Source organism: Sebastes fasciatus, chromosome 9 (genome assembly GCF_043250625.1).
Source record: "Sebastes fasciatus isolate fSebFas1 chromosome 9, fSebFas1.pri, whole genome shotgun sequence".
Taxonomy (NCBI): domain Eukaryota; kingdom Metazoa; phylum Chordata; class Actinopteri; order Perciformes; family Sebastidae; genus Sebastes; species Sebastes fasciatus.
In genome coordinates, this window is record NC_133803.1 from 4,303,533 (window position 1) to 4,328,951 (window position 25,419).

A 25,419-nucleotide genomic window follows, 5' to 3' on the forward strand; every position below is an offset into this window, starting at 1 on the left:
TTCATTAGATTAAAAACATGTTGTGAATTTGAAATGATTACATCTATCTTTTTTCGATAAATTTTGACTTTTAGACTTTACAACGCTCTGGGGTTATTGGAAATGTTTGGATAACACGAGTCTGAAACAATCCTACGCAGCCGTCTCTTGAATCTAAATCTACAAATAGTATAATACTAGTAATATTAGTGTGGCCTGATCTTTATCTTGCAGCTGCGCCCAAATACCGGCTTTAATCAGATTAAATAACTCTTCACACCAGCAGGTGGCGGTAGTCTGTATTCATCATTCAAAAAGGGAAACTGGAAGACCGAGAACGGCGGATATACAAGCCAGTGTTACGATGCGTACATAAAATAAGGCGCCGTCTGCCGTCCATTTTCACCATTTTCGTTTTGACTTTACTCACACAGTCAGCTTGGTGTGTCACGGCCTTAAGGGGGGCCCGGACCCCAGGTTGGGTACCACTGATACATGAGTGTATGGAGCAATACATAAGACACATCCTGCCTGCCCACTGTGTGTTGAGGCATGGCATGTTAAGCTATACTGTATGCTGAGTGTAAAAATATGTATCTTTCATTTTGTTTAAAAACATCATTTTACAGATATGTAAGTACACGACAATGTACGGCCTTTCACCAGATGTTCACTTTATTGTTATAAAGAGTCCATGTCCTGATTATGAAATGTGACTATAGCTACAACGTGTGCTCTTTTCTCCTCTAAATTTCTCCTCTCTGGCCTCTGTATACCATCGACATATGGACGATGAAAAATTCATGGGCTGGTGGTTAACACAAATCTGCAGAGGAGATGGGAAAACACGAGCTTAGCAAGCAGTTTGCCTATTACATTAACAGACGGGGCTGTCATGGGACGACACTGCCGTATGCATATTACATCTAATCTGATTTCATGTTTAAAGAGCGAGCGAGAAAGTGGTTCAAGTTGTGGAAACAATGACATCATACAGTACGTTCATCTGGTGACCCAGCCCAATCAAGCTAGCAGGACTACATGTTTTTAAAGATATTATCTCAAGGTACAGGTTTCAGACTTGAGCATGTTTTCAGATTTTCCTTTTCCTCACCTCCAGTAAAATATGTTTCAGTATCAGTTTCATTCACTTAACAGGAAATCTGTTTTTTTTTGTTCTCCATCAAACACAAATGCAACTAACTCTGACGCACAGAAACACCCTCGTAAATACACACAGAGCAGCCACAGATGTACCGAACGAGCACACACGCACTACATTACAGAAATAGACTGTATCATTCTGTTTATGATCAGTGCATCTGGACAATGTTAATATACTGAAGCAATGAATTGTGTTTTTTGTACTCCTCCCACCCTGGAGGAGTACAAAAAAAGGATTCCGAAGGATTGCACTGAAAATGTTTCTTTTTAATAAAAATCAAACGAGCACTGAGTGAGAGATATTTCAAACAAAACACACTGAGCTGAGCATGAAATATATAGTTTCTGTGCCAAGGAGAGAGACCTGGGGAATATAGGACAAATGAGAACGAGCAAGAGGAGGAGGAGGAGGGGGGGGGGCTCTTCTCAACTGCTTTGCCTCAAACATGATTGCCTCACTAACTTTCAAAATACTGTTGATTTAAGCAATGTGCACATAAGGAGTGTCAGGTTTCTGAAGGGGTGGGGGAAGAGGAAGGTCAGCAGTTTGGGAGAATAACTTCAGAATAAGAGAAAATATGTTGGTCATAATATTTTCCTTAACAGACGCCCAAATGAGAAGCTGTCAGGACGCTCTGCGATGTACATCTTGTTTAAATATATCATATGCAGCACCTCCAGGTCGAGCTTGCAAATGTTGATGCTATTGCTTTGTAGTATCCGTGCCAGATGAATGTGAGTAATACCCAACAGAACCGCGACAGCTAATAACAAAACCTTGAACCTTGTCATCTGTCATTCAGCGCTGCGAAGGCCGGGCCCACTCAAACTATTTCTGGCTTTTTCTCACATCAGTAGTGCCAATATTATTATAGTACAGTACAGTATGTAAGACCTTTGTCCTTATATAAGGGCTTGTTTTTCATTCAGTGTGCACACTGTGTGCCAGGTCTTCCGCACAACTCACATTTCCTTTTTCTGCGATTGTGCAGCGGTTAATATTACATTCCTCCTGGCAAGGAATGATATTGGGGACACAAAGTAGCATGGGTATAATCAATCCACGCTTGGCGGAGAATGCATGATAATTATAAACAAAAACTGTGTCATTCCCCGCGAGGACGGCAGCTGCAGGGGTGACAGGCGATGCAGAACATGAATATGGATCACAGGACTCAAGATCTGGTATCTGACGCAACTGCAGTTTTGCTCAAGCTGGTTCAAAAGCACGGTGGACGAAAAACACACGAATATAGATGGAGTTGGATGAAGCACAAGCCCAGACGACTGCCGCTGTCATAACAGCAACCACCTTACATCATCCAGTAAAGTGAGAGCAAAATACTGAAGATGTCAACGTCATTATGTACCCAGGAGCATGCTGGTGTTTCATTACTCACTTCCAAAATACAGAATGAGAGTACATGCTCACATGAAAATATGTTGCTGATTACCAGCCCGAATTAATTAATAGTCACAAAATTGAATACATTGATTTGTGTATATAAACACGAATTTCACATTATTTCCGTGATGGTCAGCACGAAATCAATTCCTATGTAATCCACGCAATTGTGACCCGGAAAGTACAGAGATCGGCGATCGCTACGTAGGGAGGAGGTCGGGTTGGACGGGTGTGTCAGAAAAAACAGGCCTTTCAGCAAGCAGACCGGGGTTTGTGTCCCGTGTGAAACAACAAGTCAAAGTTGATTTATTTGTCACGTAACTTCCGTAGATAGGTTACAGCACTTCCGGAGTTATTTCAACCCAAACCGTGATCTTTTCCTTAACCTTATAAGTAGTTTTATTTTGAAAAGACTGGAGCGAAAATTGACATGTACGTCACGTGTTGCTGGACATTCGTAGGAAAACGCACAAAAAATACGTTGTCGAAAGTCTTGCTGAGCGTCACGAAAAAAAAGAAGAGATTTGTGTCTATGTACACGAATCAAAAAGATACAATTTTGTGACTATTTCACAAACTGCCGTGAGACTGCGTCTATATTAGACACAATCTAGATTATAATAAATCTGTAAGTGATTATGCTGTACATACACCTACTTGTTGCCTAAGCCTACCCAAGTCTATATTTTCCTAAACCTAACGAAGCAGTTTTTGTTACATAACTTCCGTACTTAAGTTACGCCACTTTCGGTGTTATTTTAACCCAAACCACAATCTTTTCCTAAACCTAACTAAGTAGGTTGTTGTCTAAGCCTAACCAAGTCGATCTTTTCCTAAGCCTAACTAAGTACTTTTATTTTGAAAAGAGTGGAGCAGAAATTGACACGTGCGTCACGTGTTGCTGGACATTTGTAGGAAAATGCACGGAAAATACATTGTTGAAAGTCGTGCTGAGCGTCACGGAAAAAAAAAGGGATGTTCGTGTCTATGTTCATGAATCAAATAGGTTTAATTTTGTGACTATTTCACGAACTGCCGTGAGACTGTGTTGTGATTATATCACAAATCTGTACATGATTATGCTGTACGTACACCTACTGCACTAGTGTGTTGAAACCATAACCAGACTATCAAAAATAGACTGGATTTCCCCAGCAGGCTTTCATCTGATGGCTACATATCACACAATACTGTACCAACAGGCATGCTGAAATTCTGCAACAGCACTTCTTTTTTTTTTTTTTTTCCTCCCTGAGCGTTCTCGTCTTCTCTACCCCCTGAGGTAGCCTGACACACTTTCATGAATTAGCCTAGACAAGACGGACGGCTATTAGAGCCGCCACAGCACATTTGGCTGAATCCAAAAGGTCAGAATTAGCATCGAAAGAAGCATAGAAGAAAGTCCTAAAATTGTTCCCCAAATCAATTTGAACTTTTTAATATCTCACAGCTGCACAGTATTCCTCCTTAACGCGTCCACAGTGCTGGTATTTATCCTAATAAAGGTGGATTTAATATGGCGTTTATAGCTGCTTTTTTTTTCATATGCAGCCTGTAAAAGGCTGGAGAACTTTGCTCAGCATTTTATGTTTCTAAGCACATATGTGCAAACATTCATGTGTGTGTTTGTGCCTAAAAGTAAGACGCCCCAGAGGCCTTAGTTCACTTGGCAGAGTGATGGAAATTACTTAGCTCTGCTGTTTTGAAACAAATCACCTAGCAGTAATTCAGGCGGAAATAAAAGCCTGCTTCAAACCTAGTAAACCTTTATGTGAATAACATTAGAAATCTGGTTGCCTTAGTCAAAAAAAAAAAAACTCCCGTAGGCTCTGAAAATAAACCTTTAGCTTAAATGTGGCTCACAGAGGAATGGCATTATTCAGCCAAGTGAATGAGCAATAGCAGCCACAGGATGTTAGCGTTACTATTCATAACTTATTTTCCAATGCCCAAAACCGCTTTCCCTTCTGGTCTCACCTCTGCTGCTCTCTTAAAATGCAATTACCTACTGGCAAATTTACAGGAAAAGAAAAACAATGACTTTTGACCAGAGGAGCCGTTACTGTGAATGTCAAATTGATGCTGCACAAGAGCCCGCTGAGCTCCACCGTGCTACAGAGCAGAGGAAATATAAAGAGAGATGAATCACATTACTCCTTTGTTTTAGCCCAGCTCGGGGTTAATAAAATGTGTGGATTCATGAGCGGCAGGGAAAGCACAGTGAATGGCAAATAGACATGTTCCAGCACTTCGAAATTCCTCACTGGAACCACAGAATGCTTTTCATAGGTGTGACTGGTGAGGGTGTTTGAATGGCGGTCACTTGTGTTCGTAAACAGAACGACCCCTCTGGGGACGAACACACTGAGGCTAAATGAACAACGCATTGGAAGGAAATGATGATTAATTGTATTTAATTTAAATTTGAAATTTAGTCTGAATGAAATGGTGTGTTTTTATATCATTCTGTAGCATCACAGTGGTGTTCTTCATGTATTCAAATCAGAAAATTAAAATTTTGGTCAAAGTATGTATGTTTTAGCGTCAAAATGCTATTTTTCCTTCTAATAACTTCTTCCCACGTCACCTGACATAGGTTTCTCCATGATGACACTGCTACAAGTACAGTATATACATACAGTATACATTCGTACTAATGTTACAGACAGTAACTTAGATGGCAATTGGCATGCTCCCAGTTTGGAGAAGCAGACAGGAGTACCAGCAAGGAAGCTGAGCAAAGTACTGCTGTGGACACCACGTTAGTCACACAATAACACAAACAAACTATCCCATCGATGCAGCGGTAGACCAGCAACTCCTGTGTTCTGCAAGGTAAACTTACTGTTTTCTTGGTGGCTTTGAAGACAGCGATATGACGGCCTCAAGGGCTGTCTGATGGCATTGAAAATATTCCAAATATAGAGTAGACTTTAGCTGATATAATTTTTTTTTTATGTGGCTAAAATGCGTCTTTCTGCTGCTCCCGTCCACAGCCGCTTTACCTCTTCGCCAGACAGCCCTTTCTGACGGGGAACTGAAGCCGATACATCGCTCTCTTCAAAGCCACCAGACTCCATTCACAAAAACAGTAATTTTACATCACAGAATGTGGTAGTATACACACAACCCCACTTCAAAAAATCCAAACCAACCCTTTCAGGTATTTTCAAACTTAGCACAGCTAACTTTGACTCAGCTAGTGCTAGCGTACACATTATTCATAACCTCATTGATTAGCCATAATAATACTTTGAGGCGTAAAATCAGTGCTCAATGCATTGTCAGAAAACTGGAAACAGGGCTGTTTTTCTCAGCTGTTGTTTTGGAGATGCATGTTTTTCACAGGATCCGAATGTTACAGTAGCTCCCTTTTCTTTGCCCTTTGATGGTCTTCATTTGGACAGCCAGCCGTCACACAAATTTGAATTTTAAATGGACTCAAGTACATTTGCTGTTGTCAAATTGCTTGGCCCGAAAAAAGCAAACACTGTCCATTTTCCACTAAAAGCAGACTTGAACAAACGGTCATGGCAACCACAATGACATAACTGAAAGTTTGAGATGAACCGTACGGTGAGAATGACTTTGAAGTGCAAGCTCTAGAGCATTTGATGTTTCAGGGCTCAATGTGCAACACTCCAAATGCCATAAACTGCCATTGTAATGGCTGTTGGCATCGCAGATGAACTAATATGATAACTTATCTAAAGGCTACAATGAAATCGCCATCTGCCAAACTCACCGAACTCGTCACAGATGCTCTCGTTCTGCAGCAGGGCGGGATTTTCGAAGGTGTCCCGGCAGTACAGGATCCTCGTGCTGCCGCCCAACGCAGCGATGCCGCCCAGCGCGAGCACCGTGTGGTCTATGAACAGAGAGGAGGGCTGCTCTCTGAGCCGCGCCAAGACGGAGCGGAAACGGCAATACTGGGGGTAACTGAGGACCAAAACCTTTCGCCCATCCTCCTCCTGGCCTGAAAAACACACAAAATACAGACACAAAGTTAGAAGAGAGAAGATACAAAGATAAATTCAACATTTAAAAAGGGAAATCTTTGTAGGGAAATAGAGAATGTTTTGTTTTCCAAGTGCTCCTGTAAGATTTATAGAGAATGGCAGCACTTCATTTTACATGACACATTCACTCTTCCATTTCTCTTCAGATTTTATGACTTTATTCCCTCTCATAGATCATTCTTTGGCTACTATTATATTCTGGCACATCTACTGCCAGTGTGCTGTGAATATGATCCTTTTACTCCTCACTATTGGCCTTAAATTGCAAGGTTGCCTGTAATGTTTGAGATCTCACAGTTTACATTTATTGTACTGTCACTTTTGGTGAGTTCCATATAAATCTGAAGAAGGTAAATACGCGATACAAAAAATCCAAAAACACAAAACCTTTTTATGAACATATTGCTTTGAGAGATACCAAAACATTTGTTTTATTTTCATGAATTTTCAATCATTCCTGGAAAGCAATACATCTTTGCTAAATGCTTATTTGTCCAGTATGAAGCAATACCTTTTGATTTTTTTTTCTATCTATCTATCTATCTATCTATCTATCTATCTATCTATCTATCTATATATATATACACACACTGTATATATATATAATTAATACTATGGCTGTCAACAAATCAGAATATTTAATCCTGATTAATCGCAAATTAATCACACATTATTTATTCATTTAAAATGTACTTTAAAGGGAGTGGGCAAATATGCTTGCTTTATGCAAATGTATTGTATATATTTATTATTGGAAATCAATTAACAACATAAAACAATGACAGATATTGTCCAGAAACCCTCACAGGTACTGCATTTAGCATAAAACAATATGCTCCAATCATAACATGGTAAACTGCAGCCCAACAGGTAACAACAGCTGTCAGTGTGTCAGTGTGCTGACTTGACTATGACTTGCCCCAAACTGCATGTGATTATCATGAAGTGGGCATGTCTGTAAAGGGGAGACTCATGGGTACCCATAGATATATCATATCTTGAGGTCAGAGGTCAAGGGAAGCCTTTGAAAATGGCCATGCCAGTTTTTCCTCGCCAAAGTTTTCTAGTTTCCTATGATGCCAGTTTTCACTCTAGCTTTGAAACTGAGCCCGCTACAACCAAAACATTGCAAGTTGCGTTAATGCGTTAAAGATATTAGTGGCGTTTAAACGAATTTGCGTTAACGTGTTAATATTGCGTTAACTTTGACGGCGCTAGTATATATATATATATATATTTTCATCTCTCTTGCTACCTGACATCCCATACCGATGATCTCACTGCATGTTCCAGGAAATGCATCACATCAGGAAGCAACATGCTCTAATTCTGCTGTATCACTGTGACTTCAAATAGTTGTTCATTAAAGTTTCACACCCTTTCCTTGTGGTAATAAACACATTTCCCCCAACTGACAGTACACTCATTCATGTCAACTGTACAATGCTGTTGTTGGGCTGCCTGTTTGAAATGACATGTATCGCTGTTGGAGTGACAGGAGGAAGTTTGTTTTAATAATTACAGCTTTTCCATCTTGCTTTAATATCTATGGCCTCTAATGATGACGATAATAATGATCTGGCACGATTGATAACAAAGCACATTGTTATACCCAGGTAGTAGTTAAACTTCCCAATAGAGCCAGACTTCACCACCACATTGGGTGTGTTGTTTCTGATGTGGGTGTGTAATTAATGTTCCACTGACAGCATTTAAGTCTGACTGATGCGTAATCACCTGTGACAACTGGCAAAGGAACCTCTGGACAGGCAGTACAGACTGAGCTGACACCATAAACTGCCATAAAAGCCAGGAGGATATTCTGATAGACAAATCAAACTGTTAATATTTCACCATGTAAGAAAAGACTAAGAGTCTATGGCTAGCTACATCTACTGAGGTACAGCAGTGCAGTGCTCAAGAGCCTGCTAACATGCTCACAATGACAACATGCTGATGTTTAGCAGGTATATTGTTATACCATGTTCACCAACTTTGTTTTAACGCCATTAATTTCTTTAACGCATTAACGCAACTTGCGATTTTTAGGTTGTAGCGGGCTCGGTTTTAAAGCTAGAGTGAAAATACTGACATATGAAACTAGAAAATCTAATAAACAAGGAGGATAAATGACACTCTAAACGTACGCTAAATTTTGGCGAGGAAAAACTGGCATGGCCATTTTCAATGGGTTGCATTGACCTCTGACCCTTTAAGATATTATGTGAATGAAAATGGGTTCTCTGGGTACCCACAAGTCTCCCCTTTACAGACATGCCCACTTTATGATAATCACATGCAGTTTGGGGCAAGTCATAGTCAAGTCCGCACACTGACACACTGACAGCTGTTGTTGCCTGTTGGGCTGCAGTTTGCCATGTAATGATTTGAGCATATTTTTTATGCTAAATGCAGTACCTGTGAGGGTTTCTGGACAATATTTGTTGTTATTGTTGCCTGTTGGTAATTGATTTCCAATAATAAATATATACATACATTTTCATAAAACAAGTATATTTGCCCACTCCCATGTTGATAAGAGGATTAAATACTTACCAAATCTCCCTTTAATGTTCATTTTGAACAGATACAAAAGAAAAAGTGTGATTAATTTGTGATTAATCGCAATTAACTATGGACAATCATGCGATTAATCTTGATTAAATATTTTTAATCGATTAACAGCCCTAATGCTAATATTTGCTAATTAGCACTGAACACAAAGTACAGCTGCAGTAGGCTGATAGGAGTGTGTCTCATTAGTTTTGCAGGTATTTGATCATGAAACAAAAGTATTAGACAAACAGAAATTTTGACCAGATGATAGAAATATCACAAGTCACTACTGACGTCATAAATTAGAGAAGAGAATTAAAATATGTGAAGGTTGCTGTAAAGTCACTAAACTACCAGATAGGTGTACCGGACTTGATGATAAACTCATGCTCTGGAATGTTATTTACCAACCGCGACAGCGATGCTGGTATTGTTTTCACCTTGTGAGTCTGTGTGTGTCATCATAGCAGAATGAGTTCCTGGAGACACCTACTGTTGCGGGAACAACCACAGAAGTAATTTTGAGTACTTTGCCAGGTGTTTATATGATATAATAATATGTCTGTCTGTCTGTCTGCGGACACATTTTGTGACCTCGATAGTGCCACAACCGGGTAAGATGCAGTCACAAAACTTTAGAGGGGCCATTGCGTTGCGGTTCAGTTGCGTTCAGTTTTATCTGTCTATAATGTTTAACACTCTGACAGGAAATGATCTGAACAAGTATTGACATTATGCATTATGACTTGACATGAAATGTAACAATATACATGAAGAGATATTTCACATAATATCATATAGGTCTGCAATTTATAATTATTTTTGATTAATCTGTCAATTCTTTTCTTGATTAATTGTTCAGTCCATAAAAATCAGGAATTATTACACGGCTTTGTTGAATACTCGATTCTGATTGGTCAATCACGCCGCCCTATGGTCTGTTATTTATTTATAGCAGACCGTTGCTATGTATAACAGACCGTTGCTATGGACGCAGTTCTGATGGCGGACTCTGGAGGACCATTTTTGCATCAAATTCTAGATTCTAGGAAGTAATTAGCCGTGTAATAAGCAGGATAATGTACAGCTAGCGGGTCATTGTTGTGAAATAAACCCTGACCGGGCAATGTGGACCCCTTGCATCGCCCTGAAGGGGTTACATAGTACAACTTGTAACATCTAACAATTTCCCAAAGATGTTTTGTTTTGTCTGACCAACAGTCCAAAACCCATAAGTATTCCTTTTAATATCATAAAAGAATAAGAAAACCTGCAAATATGGACATCTGAGAAGCTGAAACCACTGATGTTTTGGCCTATTTGTTTAAAAAATGACTTGCATAGTTCAACATTTATAAAAAAAAATAGTTGCTTGTTTGAGCTCTTATATAGCATGATATATATATATATATATATATATATATATATATATACCAAATATTTGTAACACATTGTTAAATGGTTAATAAATACTTTGTAAAGCATCTATAAACACTATTTAGACTGATAGTTAATACTTCAATGGTTAATAATTGGTTTCTGGTCCATTTGTCTATGTAATGTTTATAGATGTTTGACAAACAATTTCATAAAAGTTTACAAATAATTTGGGAATCACTAACGCATATTTAATATAGTATAAAATGTTATAATGTGTGCAACAATAAAATGTTAATGATTAGTTTACTAATGTAGTCATAATGTAATTGTTATCGTATCTTATCGGCTATAATACAATATATAATTTATAAACAAATTATTTCACATTACACAAACTACTGATAAAATAACAGAAACTATAGCATTACTAATAAATAATAAACATTATTAATTATCATTTCATCATTTGTTAACAGTAAAATAACTATCGACTAAGTCGAATTAACTATCGTTACCATTTAAAAATAAATGGTTATTATAAAGTGTTACCCTAAAGACAATATGATAAGATATGGTGTCTCCGGTCCAAAGCTCCCATGGGTGCAGTGTTGCTTCTAATCTTCTTCTATGGTGATTATGTGATAATAAAATGACACATGACCTCAGCAGAGGTAATGCAACACAATACAGCGCTGCACAATGACTGGAAGCTGGCCAAGTCATAATACATAGACAAATTATGCAGGTGCATTGTTCCTTAAAGCTTCAGTCAATGTCACACCTTGTACACTCATTTGCTCTGAGACTGCTGTTTGAAAGTAGAGTGCTAATATTTTTCTAGCTTACAAAGCCGACTACACGGTTCAACAGTTGATGAAGCAGAGTCAGGCAGTTTGAAACACTATTTCTACATGAATTATTCACTGTCCTGTCTGCTTTTACAAAGCCCTTGGCTTGGACATGACATTCATGGGAATTTCTGCCGGTAAGTTAATATTTCAGGGGTGGCTAACTAGCGAGCTTTTCACCTTGCCACTCTAAAGACAAAACAGGCATTTAATAAAATGCATTTTTTCCCTCTTTGGTGTTATTTTATCAAGCTGGAGGCTGATAAGTGTGCAGCAGAAACAGGGCAGGAAGGACACCATTCATAACATATTTACAGCAGCTGCTTTCCCGACAATCAGCGTAATTAGTTCCACGGTGCTCCAATATGACGACCACTTCAAAAGACATTATTAAAACCATTCATCCAGCACACACACACACACACAGCCTATATGCGGAGGTAGTTGCCATTAAGCCCACAGATGTATAAACACACATATTCCTGCATGCATATCACACTGCAGACACACACATTCATCAAAGATTGCGGCAGTTGTCATACGCGATTACAGCTCAGAGGTAGAGCAAGCTTTGTTTCCAAATGTCAGGGATTTTATTGTAAGCGGTCACCGTCAGACCTGCTCTTTCTCCCGAGGACCCTCACAGCATTTCACTTGATTAGATTCAATTTGGAGAGCGAGCCGCAAGGCATTAATAACTGTACAAAGGCGTTGTAAAGTACGCATGTCGGTGTGTGTGTGTGTGTGTGTGTGCGCGCGTTAGTGCGTGCGATGTACATCGAGTGTACACTTTAAACATTTCTTTTGTTCTCACAGCACAACCTTTCAAAACAAAGGGCGTCCTTATCTTCACGAAAGCTTTCTAATTGGTTGGGGCTGTGGCTACATCACTGGAGAGCTGGAAGACACTGGGAGAACATTATGCAATTTGTTTCTCCCTCTCTCAGGGTGTCTTTTCTATTTTGTCTCTGTCTGTCTGTCTGTCTGTCTGTCTGTCTGTCAGGCCTCTCAGAGCAGTGTGTTGATCAAACAGCTGTGGTGTGGCAGATTATTTTCAGAACACGCTGTAAAGCTCCTGACCTCATAAACTACAATAGTGTCAGGGTCATAACTGCTCTGCAGGACAGCTGGCGTTATAACCGCTCAGTCAGTGCAGCACTCAATAAACTCTAATACAATACAACATACAGTAAACTAATAGTTAAGTACACTATTTAGTGCTGTACTGCACATTTGATGCTCTGTACAAGCATTATAGAGGCCCGCCACTAATTTAATATAACAATAAGGGCTGTCAATCGATTATAATATTTAATAGTGATTAATCGCATGGTTGTCCATATTTAATCGCAAATGAATTGCACATTTTTTTATCTGTTCAAAATGTACCTTAAAGGGAGATTTGTCAAGTATTTAATAAATACGCTGCTCCTTCTTCCTGGAATAATGTACAGAAGGACCTGAAGGTGGGCATGTCTGTAAAGGGGAAACTCGTGGGTACCCATAGAACCCATTTACATTCACATATCTGGAGGTCAGAGGTCAAGGGGACCCCTTTGAAAATGGATTCCTTAGATTTTCTAGTTTCATATGATACCAGTATCTTCACTCTAGCTTTAAAACTGAGCCCGCTACAAGCTAAAAATGACATGTTGTGTTAATGCATTAAAGAAATACTAATAGTTAAGTACAATATTTAGTACTATACTGTATAAATGATGCTCTGTTACAAGGATTTAAAGGGGCACTCTGCTAATTTAATTCAATAATGTGTTCTGTTCCTCAGGAGGAGCTTTGAAAAATGTATTCTATGACAGAAAGCCTGTGTGGGTGTGGGTGGGGGGCAGTATGGATTATAAAAGACATGGAGGTTTACGAGCCAAGAGAGCCCTAATAAAAGACACTATCAAGTTGCATCGTGGGAATTGTAGGATCCAGCGTTTTTTTGAGTTTGACTCACACTAAGGGTTAGATGTCAGAATATTTCAGACTCTGCTGCTTCATTTTGGAACGTTCTTTTTTTTCTTTTTTTTTTTAAATCTGTCTCGTGTGAGTTCCCCAACTTTGTGTAAGTGCAATGCTAGATTGCTGGAATCCCCTTTAAAGGGAACATATGAAGAACTCACTTTTTCAGTGCTTGTGCACATACATTTGGGTATCTGAGTGCCTACCAACCCACAAACTGGGAAATAAGACGACCCGGTCAATTTGTTATGGACTGCCTAGATCAGAAAACATGTGATTCAACAAGCCAATCAGATTTGGCTCCCCTTCCTATGTCATATACCGGCTCATTAGAATATACCACCCACAGCTTGACACAACTGCCTTTGCAAAGGTGCACCATATTTTTCTCACAAGCCAATCAGAGTAGACTGGGCTTTTTCGGGAGGGGGGTCTTATAGAGACAGGTACTAAAACGGAGCGTTTCAGACAGAGGGTGAATACAGGTATATTCAGACAGACAGGATGAGAAAAATAAAGTTTGTTTTGAACATTAAAGCATGTAAACAAGTCTTAGTAGAAACCCAAAATACAACTATAAACCTGAAAATGGGCATGATATGTCCCCTTTAATTTGTCTTAAATTCCCCAAAAGAGGGAACAAAAAGAATAGAATAGATACAGACATCTAAAATAAACAGCGCAACACAATACAAACAAGTTAAGAAGACAAACAACCTGTGCTATACAGGTGAGTTTTCAACCATGATTTAAAAGCACTGACAGATTTCTGACATTATACTGCGTAGTAAACTGATGAATAGTTTGGGCGCCATAAATAGAAATTCTTGTTCTGGAGAAATGTTGCTTGAAAAACTTAACATCAAGTTTGGCTCTTGAGAAAGTCACATACATAGTTGGGAAGAAAGCTTCTGAGTTGTATGACATCTGGGAAATGTTGGAATGGAATTTGTTAAAAATGGTGACATTGAAGAGGCACCGAAGTGTGAAGTTAAGGTGAAAATGACTCACCTATTGTGAGGAATGTATGCTGTCCTCTGTTTTAAGTTTGTGACCATATTCTTAATTTTATTTATTTATTTATTGGATAATATTTTCATTGTAAATCTATGTCCTTTTTAACTATTTATTTATTTCCAAGTTTTTTTTGTTTTTTTTAAGAAATAGAAATGCCTGTTCTCCTTTTCATTTGCGTTTCGTCAGACAGACGGCTAAAAGACCTTGATCAGTTTTGTTATGTCTTGTTACTGCTTCTTCTTGTAACTTGTATTATTGTTGCTATTGTCAGTGTGCTACTAGCTGCTTCTACTCCCAGACTCCAGTGAAATACTGTAGGCTGGATCTGTGCCATGCGAGGCCTTACAGTATGCCATTCTAAAATCAATTCTAAAATCTACTGATAGTTAGTGGAAGGAAACAATAGCAGGCGGGATATTAGCATACATCGAGTCTTATTTAGGAGTCTGGCAGAGGAACTTAGCTGTAGACACTTCAAGGGTGTCTGAGTTTCTCAAGTAAAAAGTGCATTACAATAATGTAACCAGGATGTGACAAAGGCATGAATGACTTTCAGAGATGACAAGATATGCGGCGGATCTTACTCACATTCCCGAGATTAAAGAAGCATGACTGAACCAGTTTTGTAATATGCAAATTGAAATGCAAGCATGGATTCAAATTTTTATATTTTCATACACAGGCATTACATGACTAGAGCAAGAGACCAGAAATTATTGAACTGCTCGTGCAACAGGTCAGGACCGATGTTTAAACAGTATGTTTCTACTTAAGGTTTGAGCCATCCATCCCCTGAGACAATTATATAAAATGGACAGTCTGCTAAACTCATCTGTGGCCTGGAATACCTTCAAAATCCAAAGCTTTCTTTCTTTATTCATAGACACAAAACTGATGTTTCTGGTATTGTTTTGACCAAAGGTGGCATTGAAGAAACTACAGTGAATCAATACAGTATGTTACTGGTGTGGCTTTGTAGGATTGGGCTTTGTAATGAATCGTGGCCCATGGGACGAGACAGATGCCACACAAACGAAAGGGAACTGAGCTCAAAGAAAGCTATATCTGTTGATGTTCTAAAGACTAAAGCATACAAACATCTGTCACTCAGGTGCAGCAATATTATTCTCCCAGCACCTCTTTTAATCAAAAACTTTACAAGCAGAGATGGAGAGCAAAGCACTAACAGAGAACCAAATGAGTAGTTACAGTGCAGAGCTTTTGTTTCCACACATCTTTGAAGATGTGAAATAAAACAACTGTACAGCAGGAAAAAGTCAAAGTCCTTACTGCTAGTTCTGATTGTATTGATTTACTTCCAGGCAGCCGTTGTTTTCTATTCACAACATACTAAAAATCAACTTGCAGAGACCTTAAAAGTTGCTAATAATACATTTAGTAATACATCACAGAGAATAAAGGGCATTTTTCTTCTTTGTTGCGTTTAAGGAAACAAGGAAAATTGAGAGCCGTCTGCCAAACAGCAACGTTTTAATGCGAAACATGATGAAATGAAATCATCCTTTTTTGCAACATCTGTGTCTGCTTCCTGTCTGTCTTCTTCTCAAAACCGCTCATGAATTAGATGCTTTCAGCAGCTGACTCCTCTTTCTTGGACATCTTGGACACTGAATTTCCCTCGAACACATCATCGCATTTCAAAATCACTTGCAAATGCATATCAATAAAAGCAGGTTTTTGAGTCTTTGTAAGTTGATTGTCTTACTGCACTGCAATGAAAATGAAAGTGCTGAAACAACTAGTTGTTTGACAGACTATTCTGTGGATTGTTTAAGTCACTTATTGAGCATAAATTCCATATATAAACACCTGTTTCCAATTTCTCAAATGAGAAGATTTGCTGTTTCTCTCATAATTGAATATCCTCTGTTGAATATCTTTGACAGACAAAGAAGGCAAATTGACTTGGAGTCGAACTCATGAAGTGCATTTTACACTATTTTGTGAGATTTCATACAGTTAATGAATGGTAAATGGACTTGCATTTATATAGCGCTTTTCTTGTCTTCTGACCACTCAAAGCGCTTCACACTACATGTCAGCATTCACCCATTCACACACACATTCATACACTGAAGGCAGAGGCTGCTAAGGTGCCAACTTTGCCCATCCAGATCTAATCTAAATACTCATTCACACATCGATGGCTATGCCTTCGGGAGCAACTTGGGGTTCAGTATCTTGCTCAAGGACACATCAACATGTGACCCGGAGCAGCCGTGGATCGAACCACCGACCTTCCGATTGGTGGACGACCTGCTCTACCCTCTGAGCCACAGCCGCCCGGAAAGGTTGTTCAATTAATCGTGGAAAATAATCATCAGACTAGAATGATGAATGAAACAATAATCAGGAGAATACACCTAAATCTTGTTGGTATAGATGGCAAGTCCAGGGGATTCATAGTTAATGTGCTAAAATATGAAAAAGTAACAATATAGTCCTTTAAAAAACACAAATATTGCTCTACTGTATCACACTACGCTGAAAGCAACACTGTGGTCCACAGCAGACTGGTAAAGTCATTAGCTACAGCAGCTGTCACGAGACACTCCGCACAATAAAATACAGATCTCAATCTACTCCAACATAGTAAAAGTAATATATGCGCACACTATTTGGTTCATAAATATGACAGAATTATATATACAACGCAGGATGGATTTGATATTTGAGGGAAATATTCCAGTGAGCCGGCTCTTCCTTTGAGGGGAGAAAGCTGAGAACAAAAGGGAAGAGATATGGGTAGACTGTACAGTAATGCAACGTTCGTATATCTTACGAAAAGTTGTTCCTCATTTTTCATGCGTTTTCCTATAAATGTCCAGCAACATGTGTGAATTTCAGCTCATTACATGAATACAGTCTTTTCAAAATGCACTTCACAGGAAACAGCTTAGTTGGGTTTAAGCAACAAAACGTCTCAGTGAGGTTTAGGAAAAGATCATAGTTTGGGTTAAAATAACTCCGGAAGTGGCATAATTTAAGTACAAAAGTTACGTGACAAATCAACATTGACTTCCCGTTTCACACAGGATAGGAACACCGGTCTCCTGGGTGAAAGTCTGGTGCTTTTTTACCCACCCTTCCTTATTGACGATTACGTGAATTACATACACTACGAATTGATTTTATAGAATATATACGAATTACAGTGCATTACTTTTATGTATTATTTATTAAGTAATTTATTTATTAAGTAATTATGTTACTTCAAATATATGTGTAAATTTAAGGTTAACCTGATAAAGAAAATGGCATGTTAGCCATGCTAGACCTACCATTGAAATTATTGGCAAAAATAGTGAAATCTCACTATTACTGTTACTTGTCAACTAAGTTACCCAGAGTAGGGCCAACTCATGAGTAACACAGTTGACGTGACCCTACTGGGATCAATGGGTAAATATCCTTTTCCTTAAAATATCAAAAAAGTAGTTAATGTGAGCGAAAGAAATGTTCCCCCAATTATAGAACGCTACAAACAGTGTGTGAGAACAGCCTGAGTAATGCAACCACGCTGTTTATGAGAGAGACAGGAGTACAAGCTCCGACACGGCATTATACCAGAAAAAATTAAAGGATATTTAGTGTAATTACTCCAAATAAAAAAAAAGAAAAATCAGTTTCTCTTCCATAACAAGCATAATAAATCACTCATCATATCTCAGAAATGTGCATACGACATGAAACTCATTAGTTGTGGTTGAAGCAGCTGCTCCGCTGGATGAATAGCTATTGCGACGTTAGATGAAACATCATTGATATCATTGAATTTCAAAACCAGAAAAATAAAAAAGGGCGATCCGCTGCTGCAGATCTCTGCTTTTATTGGGAGAATTTCTACAGCGGCTCTGCAAGCTGGGACTAAAAGTATAGTGGTAATATGAGGGCTGCTGCTGACAGTTAAAAGCAGATCTGCGCTGGCTAATTAAAACCCAAATGTGACTCATGTAAACTGTGTCATTTACATTCAACCAAGCTTAAAAATATTCACGCTGCCCACAAGCTCTGACAAGATCTTTCAGGCAAGTATGCTCATTTCTCTTGTCACAGACGAGCAGGAAAAGGCTGAAAACCATTACTCTCATGCTCGCTGTCACCCGCTGTAGTTCTTAAATCACTCACTCGGCTCAAATTTGCTGTTGTCAACATTTCCACATTATCTGCTCGGCCAAGGAATTTACTGGATCCCCCTGCAGCTTTTGTGGGGTTGGAGAGAAATGGCAAGGCATGTAACCCAGAGCCAATAATGTCACTTTCATATGTGATGGGGCTTTTTTTTTTTTAAACACCAAAGCAAATTTAAAAGCTTTAAAAAAAACAGGCATAAAGTAATATATTGGTGAAGAAAAGTGTGAGACAAGAGAAAGAAAGAGGGAGAAGGTTCTTGCTTGGTATTCTCACTCCGTCCTGCAGGCTCTCTGCTCTGTATTGATCTTCGAGGTTGCCCTGTTTCCATTTAGACTCTTCTCATAATATATAACACATCTCTGATTCATCCGCCTTCTCTCTCTCTCTCACTTGTCAATGAGGGGACATGACACTGAGAGGGGTCCATATAACCAGCAGCAGGCGCCCGATCTGGCTATTGGTTTCATGTTATTGAAACCTGACCAAATAAAGAGGGAACAGCATCTGTCAGTGACACCAAATGGAAATGATGCGTGGGGGGGGCGAGGGCGGCAAACTTGTGTTTCCTAACGACGAGCGAATGAAATGAAACAATGACATAAATTCATTGAATCTGCATGATTCATCGCTTGTCCAATCTGTGAATGACTACTCTATCTGGGATAAAACAGAATGTGCTAGAACATTTCGCTAATTGCGAGCTAGTCTGTGCTGTAAACAAAATCCCATTAATCATGCGGAGGATGCGGCATCAATAAATCGCCGTATTGGAGGAAAACAAAGCAGAAGCGATCACACAGGGTGTCACGAACACTCGGCTTGTTTTTGCTCAAAGGGAGTAGAGCTGGAATAATATTTCAGATGTATTTAGTGGATCCGCATTGAACAACATACTGCGTTTGCAATATGACTCAGTGGCCGTCCGTCATCAACATCACACATCAGTCACAGACACCGACTCGCCTTTCCGCTGCTCACCATGTCAGCTGCAAGCTGTGCTCTCACACACACACAAACACACACAATGTACACAACACACGGCTCTTTAAAAAGGGACACTCCGCCTAAAATATATCTTCTGAGGATCAAATGGGGCGATATGGCTGAAAACAACATCATGATATTATCATCATTTTTGTGAATTTCCCCCTAGGGATCAATAAAGTTTTATCTTATTAATACTAGGGCTGTAAAAATATTTAATCGTGATTAATAGCAAATCATTCACACATTTTGTATCTGTTCAAAATGTGCCTTAAAGGGAGATCTGTTAAGTATTTAATACTCATATCAACATGGGAGTGGGCAAATATGCTTGCTTTATACAAATGTATGTATATATGTATTATTGGAAATCAATTAACAACACAAAATAATGACAGATATAGTCCAGAAACCCTCACAGGTACTGCATTTAGCATAAAACAATATGCTCAAATCATAACATGGCAAACTGCAGCCCAACAGGCAACAACAGCTGTCTGTGTGTCAGTGTGCTGACTTGACTATGACTTGCCCCAAACTGCATGTGATTATCATAAAGTGGGCATGTCTGTAAAGGGGAGGCTCGTGGGTACCCATACAACCCATTTACATTCACATATCTTGAGGTCAGAGGTCAAGGGACCCCTTTGAAAATGGTCATTTTCTATTTAGCCTCCTTCATGACAAGCTAGTATGACATGGTTGGTACCAATGGATTCCTTAGGTTTTTTAGTTTCATATGATACCAGTATCTTCACACTGAGCTCGATACAACCAAAAAATTGCAAGTTGCTTTAAAGAAATTAGTGGCGTTAAAACAAATGTGCGTTAACTTTGACACTTCCAGTTTATTGAGAAAATAACTGTTTAAGTGGCAAACCAGGAGCAGAAGAATGGGACACTAGCAGTGTATTTAGTCATATTCTGGTGAAAATATGACTGTTTGGAACACACTGAGCTTACAAATAAATGGAAATTGGAGAAGTGGTTTATGCTGCAGGACTGGTTTGCGGAGTTTCTACAGATTGTCACGGATTCAAGCTGAACACATCCGCTGGACAAACTTTTTAAAAAGATGCAGAGTTATCAGATACAATGAGCGGAGTGTGACTTTAAGAGAGATCTGGCTCCTACACTCACAGGCCATGTCTGTGCGCTAATTCTTCTAAGATAATCATATTCCCACAAAAGGGCACTGACACCCAGAGGAAATGTTCTACTGGAACTGTACAGAGGGCAGAGAGAGGGAGAGGGAGAGTAACACTCGCACACAGTAATACATAGAAAGAGAGCCCTCCATGCATGCTGGCTCCTGTTCTTAATTATAGTAAAGCACTAAAGTGCCTCATTCATTTCAGCAGGGTGGGGCAGTGGCCTGTGACAAAGAAAAAACAAAAACATTTATATAATTTGCACCTCAATTTATTCAAGTGTGCGGCGCGGGGATTGAGGACACACAGCTATGCGTACAAAAACAAGCATGCACACACACACACACACACACACACATAAACACTGAGAAAATTCAACTTCCCTCAGCTTAATTCCATCCCAGATGTTCTTGCGGTTGACAGAAGGGGGGGAGAAAAAAAAATGCCGTACCACATTTTCAAAAACACACACCCATATTAAATGTTTTCAGTTAAACAGAGAGAAGAGAAGAGAAGAGAAGAGAAGAGAAGAGAAGAGAAGAAGAAACAACACAAGCACTTTCCTCCAGTTGATTTATGTGATTCTATTACATTAAACATTCTTTCCCCTGAGCAGGCTCAGCTCCCTAGCAACCATCGCTCGCAGCCCTAATGTGTCTGGCGCGGGGCCAGGGAAAGCTGCCTGCCTTATTGATTGCCAGATTGAAAAGTTTGCATTTAATAGGTCCTGTAATACATGAAGGAATTATTCAGAGGGGCTCCTTGTCAAAAACCCAAATTGGTTCTTTTGACTATCAAAAAACAACAGGGGCCTCGTAACAAATGAGCTATCAGGAAAAGCTCCAAAGGGCCCCTTTTGTGTTTGTGGATGAAATTATACGTACAGCTTTGGCTCCTCAGAATTATCGGAGTCATGAGGAAGTAAGCCCAGTCCCGCAGCAGTTTGTGAAATAGTCTCAAAATTGAATGTATAGATTTGTGTGCGTAGCCACGAATTTCAATTTTTTTTCGTGATGGTCAGCACGAAATCAATTTGTATGTAATCTACGTAATTGTTAACCGGAAAGTATAGAGAGCGGCGAAACACTGTGTAGGGAGTAGGTCAGGGTAGTTGGGTGGGTCAAAAAAAATCACAGGACTTCCGCCCAGGAGACCGGTGTTCATGCCCCGTGTGAAAGTCAAAGTCGATTTATTTGTCACGTAACTTCCGTACTTAAGTTAAGGATCTTCCGGTGTTATTTAAACCCAAACTGCGATCTTTTCCTGAAGCTAACTAAGTAATTTTGTTGCCTAAGCCGAAACAAGTCGATCTTTACCTAAACCTAACAAAGTAGTTTTATTTTGAAAAGACTGGAGCCGAAATTGACGCGTGCTGATGTTACTGGACATTTGTAGGAAAACGCACTAAAATCCGTTGTTGAAAGTCGTGCTGAACGTCAAACGCAGTACTTTCGGCCAGAAGACCGGTGTGCGTGTCCGGTGTGAAACCACAAGTCACGGTTGATTTATTGGTCACGTAACTTCCGTACTTAAGTTACACCACTTTGGATGTTGTTTAAACCCAAACCACAATCTTTTTCTAAACGTAACTAAGTAGTTTTATTTTGAAAAGACTGGGGCAGAAATTGACACATGCGTCACGTGTTGCTGCACATTCGTAGGAAAACGCACAAAAAATACGTTGTTGAAAGTCGTGCTGAGCATCACGAAAAATTTGTGTCTATGTACACGAATCAAATAGATTTGTGACTATTTCACGAACTGTCGTGAGACTGTGTTGGATGAAGAGAAGTTGAAACCGTGATTACTACGGGGTTAGAGGCCGCGTTGTCCCTTAAGAAGAGGAAGACAAGTTTGCGCCGTGTTGATCCCCTTTTGTGTAGTGATGGATCGGCCCTAAACACTGCTCGCTGTCTGGTCCCCGGCTGCATCCTGACTAATGAAAGACTACTGCTGGGTTTTGGGGGTCAATCCACTTATGGCGCAGTCAATTCTGCAAGTACAAAACAAGTCGCTCTGCAAGAACCCAAAATGTGCAAATACCACAGAGAGCAAATTTAATCAACTATCTTTGGTTGCAGCAATACAGCTGCCTTTTGACTACACAAACAAGCGAAGCCCCTCTCCATGTCTCTGTCCCTCTCCTCAAAGCGAGCTTAAAAGCTTTTACACCCAGGTGATGATACTCTATCTGCTATGACGGCCACTCTCATTTGTCACGCGGCTCTGTCCGACACAAACTCAATCGAGCAGCTGTGATCAGAGATCTCAGAGGTTGTCAGCGACAGAGAGAAAGAGGGATACATGGAGAGGTTTCCTCGGCTCAGCCTGTAGCAAGAACAGCATTTCCAACCGCACATATCCTCCTCTCCTTGCAGAATGAAATGGATGACATGTTTGGCTTTAAATGTATCTTTAATGGGACAGCAAGTTCCCATTTGAGTGAGTTCTGCGGGAGCAAAAAGAGGAAGAGGGAGAGAGAAAAAAACACATCTTATCAGGAGATTGGGAATTGGGTCAGGGAAGGAATTACATGCCATTCTAGATCAGAGTTGCCGTGTGTATTTCCTCGAAAAAGAAGAAGGGCCCCTCATTATCAACTTATTTCTCAGGGTGTATGCTGTGTAAAAGGAAACATGATTTAATATGTTTTCAGTAAAAGAATGAAGCACAAAAAGAGCAGGAGGGGGGGAAAGGAATAATACTAGAGGCTATTTGAGACAGGCATGTTTCCCAATGGTAAAACTGTAATGAGGAAGAGAAGGGGGGGGGGGGGATGTTTGTTGGAGATGTTTGGTGGGGAGGTGGGGGGGGTGGTTGTCATTCAGCATGGCTCCATTGTGGATTCCTGTCATTATATAAGAACCTCTCTCTCTCTATCATCAGATCTGTGCGGAGGAGGAAGGCTTTAAATAAACAGCCCGTCGAGTTAAGCCAACTGGAACCCTTTTCAATAATTACATCCAGCACAATACTCAATTTACATTGCATTTATTTAGCTGGAGGACTTGACAATGTGGCAAAGAAAAGAGTGACATTAGCAGCGGATGATAACAACTAGAGCGGTGCGCTCCCCAAGGGGAGACGTTTTAGTCTGTGGCTTAGAGGCAGACTTTACAGATAGCAATATGTCATTAAAAACCAGCAACCATCTGCTCACATTTCTTCTTTATGTGCCGTCATTGATACGAAGCGTATTGAAGACGCAAAATCTCCAGAAATGCAAACTGTAGGATTCTCTCTGAGCACTTAGTTGTGATTACACATTCTAACAGCGCCACAAAAGAAGAAAACAACCACTAACAATTGTTTTCTCTCCACAACCCCTAATGATCTCCGTTTGAAGTTCCCCCGCTCGCTCCTGCACCAACTGTTTTCACAAGACTGCCGTAGTGTTATTCATGTGACAAACACACACACACACACACACACACACAGTATCTGGCTAAAACAAGCAGGTAATTTCTGATAAACTGCGACCAGCCTGGCTCTAAACTTATTCATTCCAGATTACAGAAGGCAACCTCTGATGTGGCAAACCTCCGCTTTACCAACAGTGAGCTGTAATCACTGTAATGCAGCACACATGCAGTGTTTGTAGCTGCTTGACTCTCACATCTTACAGGAAAGATATGAACTCCAGTGGAGAATATCTACTCGCTGCGATAACAACTTTATGTTCACTGGTCGCTTTTTATTTCTCTCTGTAATATTTTTTTTTTAAGTCCAATATGAGATGATACTCTTATCAACATGGGAGTGGGCAAATATGCTGCTTTATGCAAATTTATGTATATACTGTATGTATTACTGGAAATCAATTAACACAAAACAGTAACAAATATTGTCCAGAAACCCTCACAGGTACTGCATTTAGCATTAAAAATATGCTCAAATCATAACATGCAAACTGCAGCCCAACAGGCAACAACAGCTGTCAGTGTGTCAGTGTGCTGACTTGACTATGACTTGCCCCAAACTGCATGTGATTATCATAAAGTGGGCATGTCTGTAAAGGGGAGACTCGTGGGTACCCATAGAACCCATTTTCATTCATATATCTGGAGGTCAGAGGTCAAGGGACTGCTTTGAAATTAAACATGCCAGTTTTTCCTCACCAAAATTTAGAGCAAATTTGGAGCGTAATTTAGCCTCCTTCTCGACAAACTATTACTACATGGTTGGTACCAACGGATTCCTTAGGTCTCTAGTTTCATACGATGCCATGATCTTCACTCTATCTTTAAAACTGAGCTCGCTACAACCTAAAAATCGCAAGTTGCGTTAAAGAAATTAGTGGCATTAAATCGAATTTGCGTTGACGCGTTATCGCGTTATTATCATGTTATTATCGCGTTATTTTGTGTAACCCATCCACGGATTATGTTTTTTTGTATACAGTATTATAACGCAGTTGCATGTTGTTGTCATTTCATTTCATGACAACAACATGAATCATAGAAATTCTTTGGCAACGCTCTTCTCTGTTGTCTGAAAACTTGCCAGTCATAGTGATGAGGCTATAAAGGATCAAAAATACAACTGGAATCAATTAGCTCCTCATGACGGCAGAATAATGAATTATCAGTTTACAGCATATTTATCTCCGTCTACTCAGCTGTTCTTTCTCACATTTCATAATAATAATCTTTAGAAGGATTAGTAAAGGTTGCACCTACGACATTGGAACATAGCGACTCTGTAACTCAGCTATTGTTAACTTTAGATATTATCCTCTGACACGTCGGATGAAACAACAGCTTCCCCTGAGTTATGGCTGAGGGGAAAATCAGGGG

At 39.6% G+C, this 25,419-nt stretch overlaps 1 protein-coding gene across 1 annotated transcript in view; it reads right to left on the reverse strand.

Moving 5' to 3' along the window:
- Positions 1–25,419, reverse strand: part of arid5b (AT-rich interaction domain 5B) — a 99,733-nt gene that overhangs the window by 50,422 nt on the left and 23,892 nt on the right. The window contains exon 4 of the mRNA XM_074645505.1: positions 6,294–6,524. Within this exon, the coding sequence (XP_074501606.1) occupies positions 6,294–6,524 (231 nt within the window). The remainder of the gene's footprint in view (positions 1–6,293; positions 6,525–25,419) is intronic.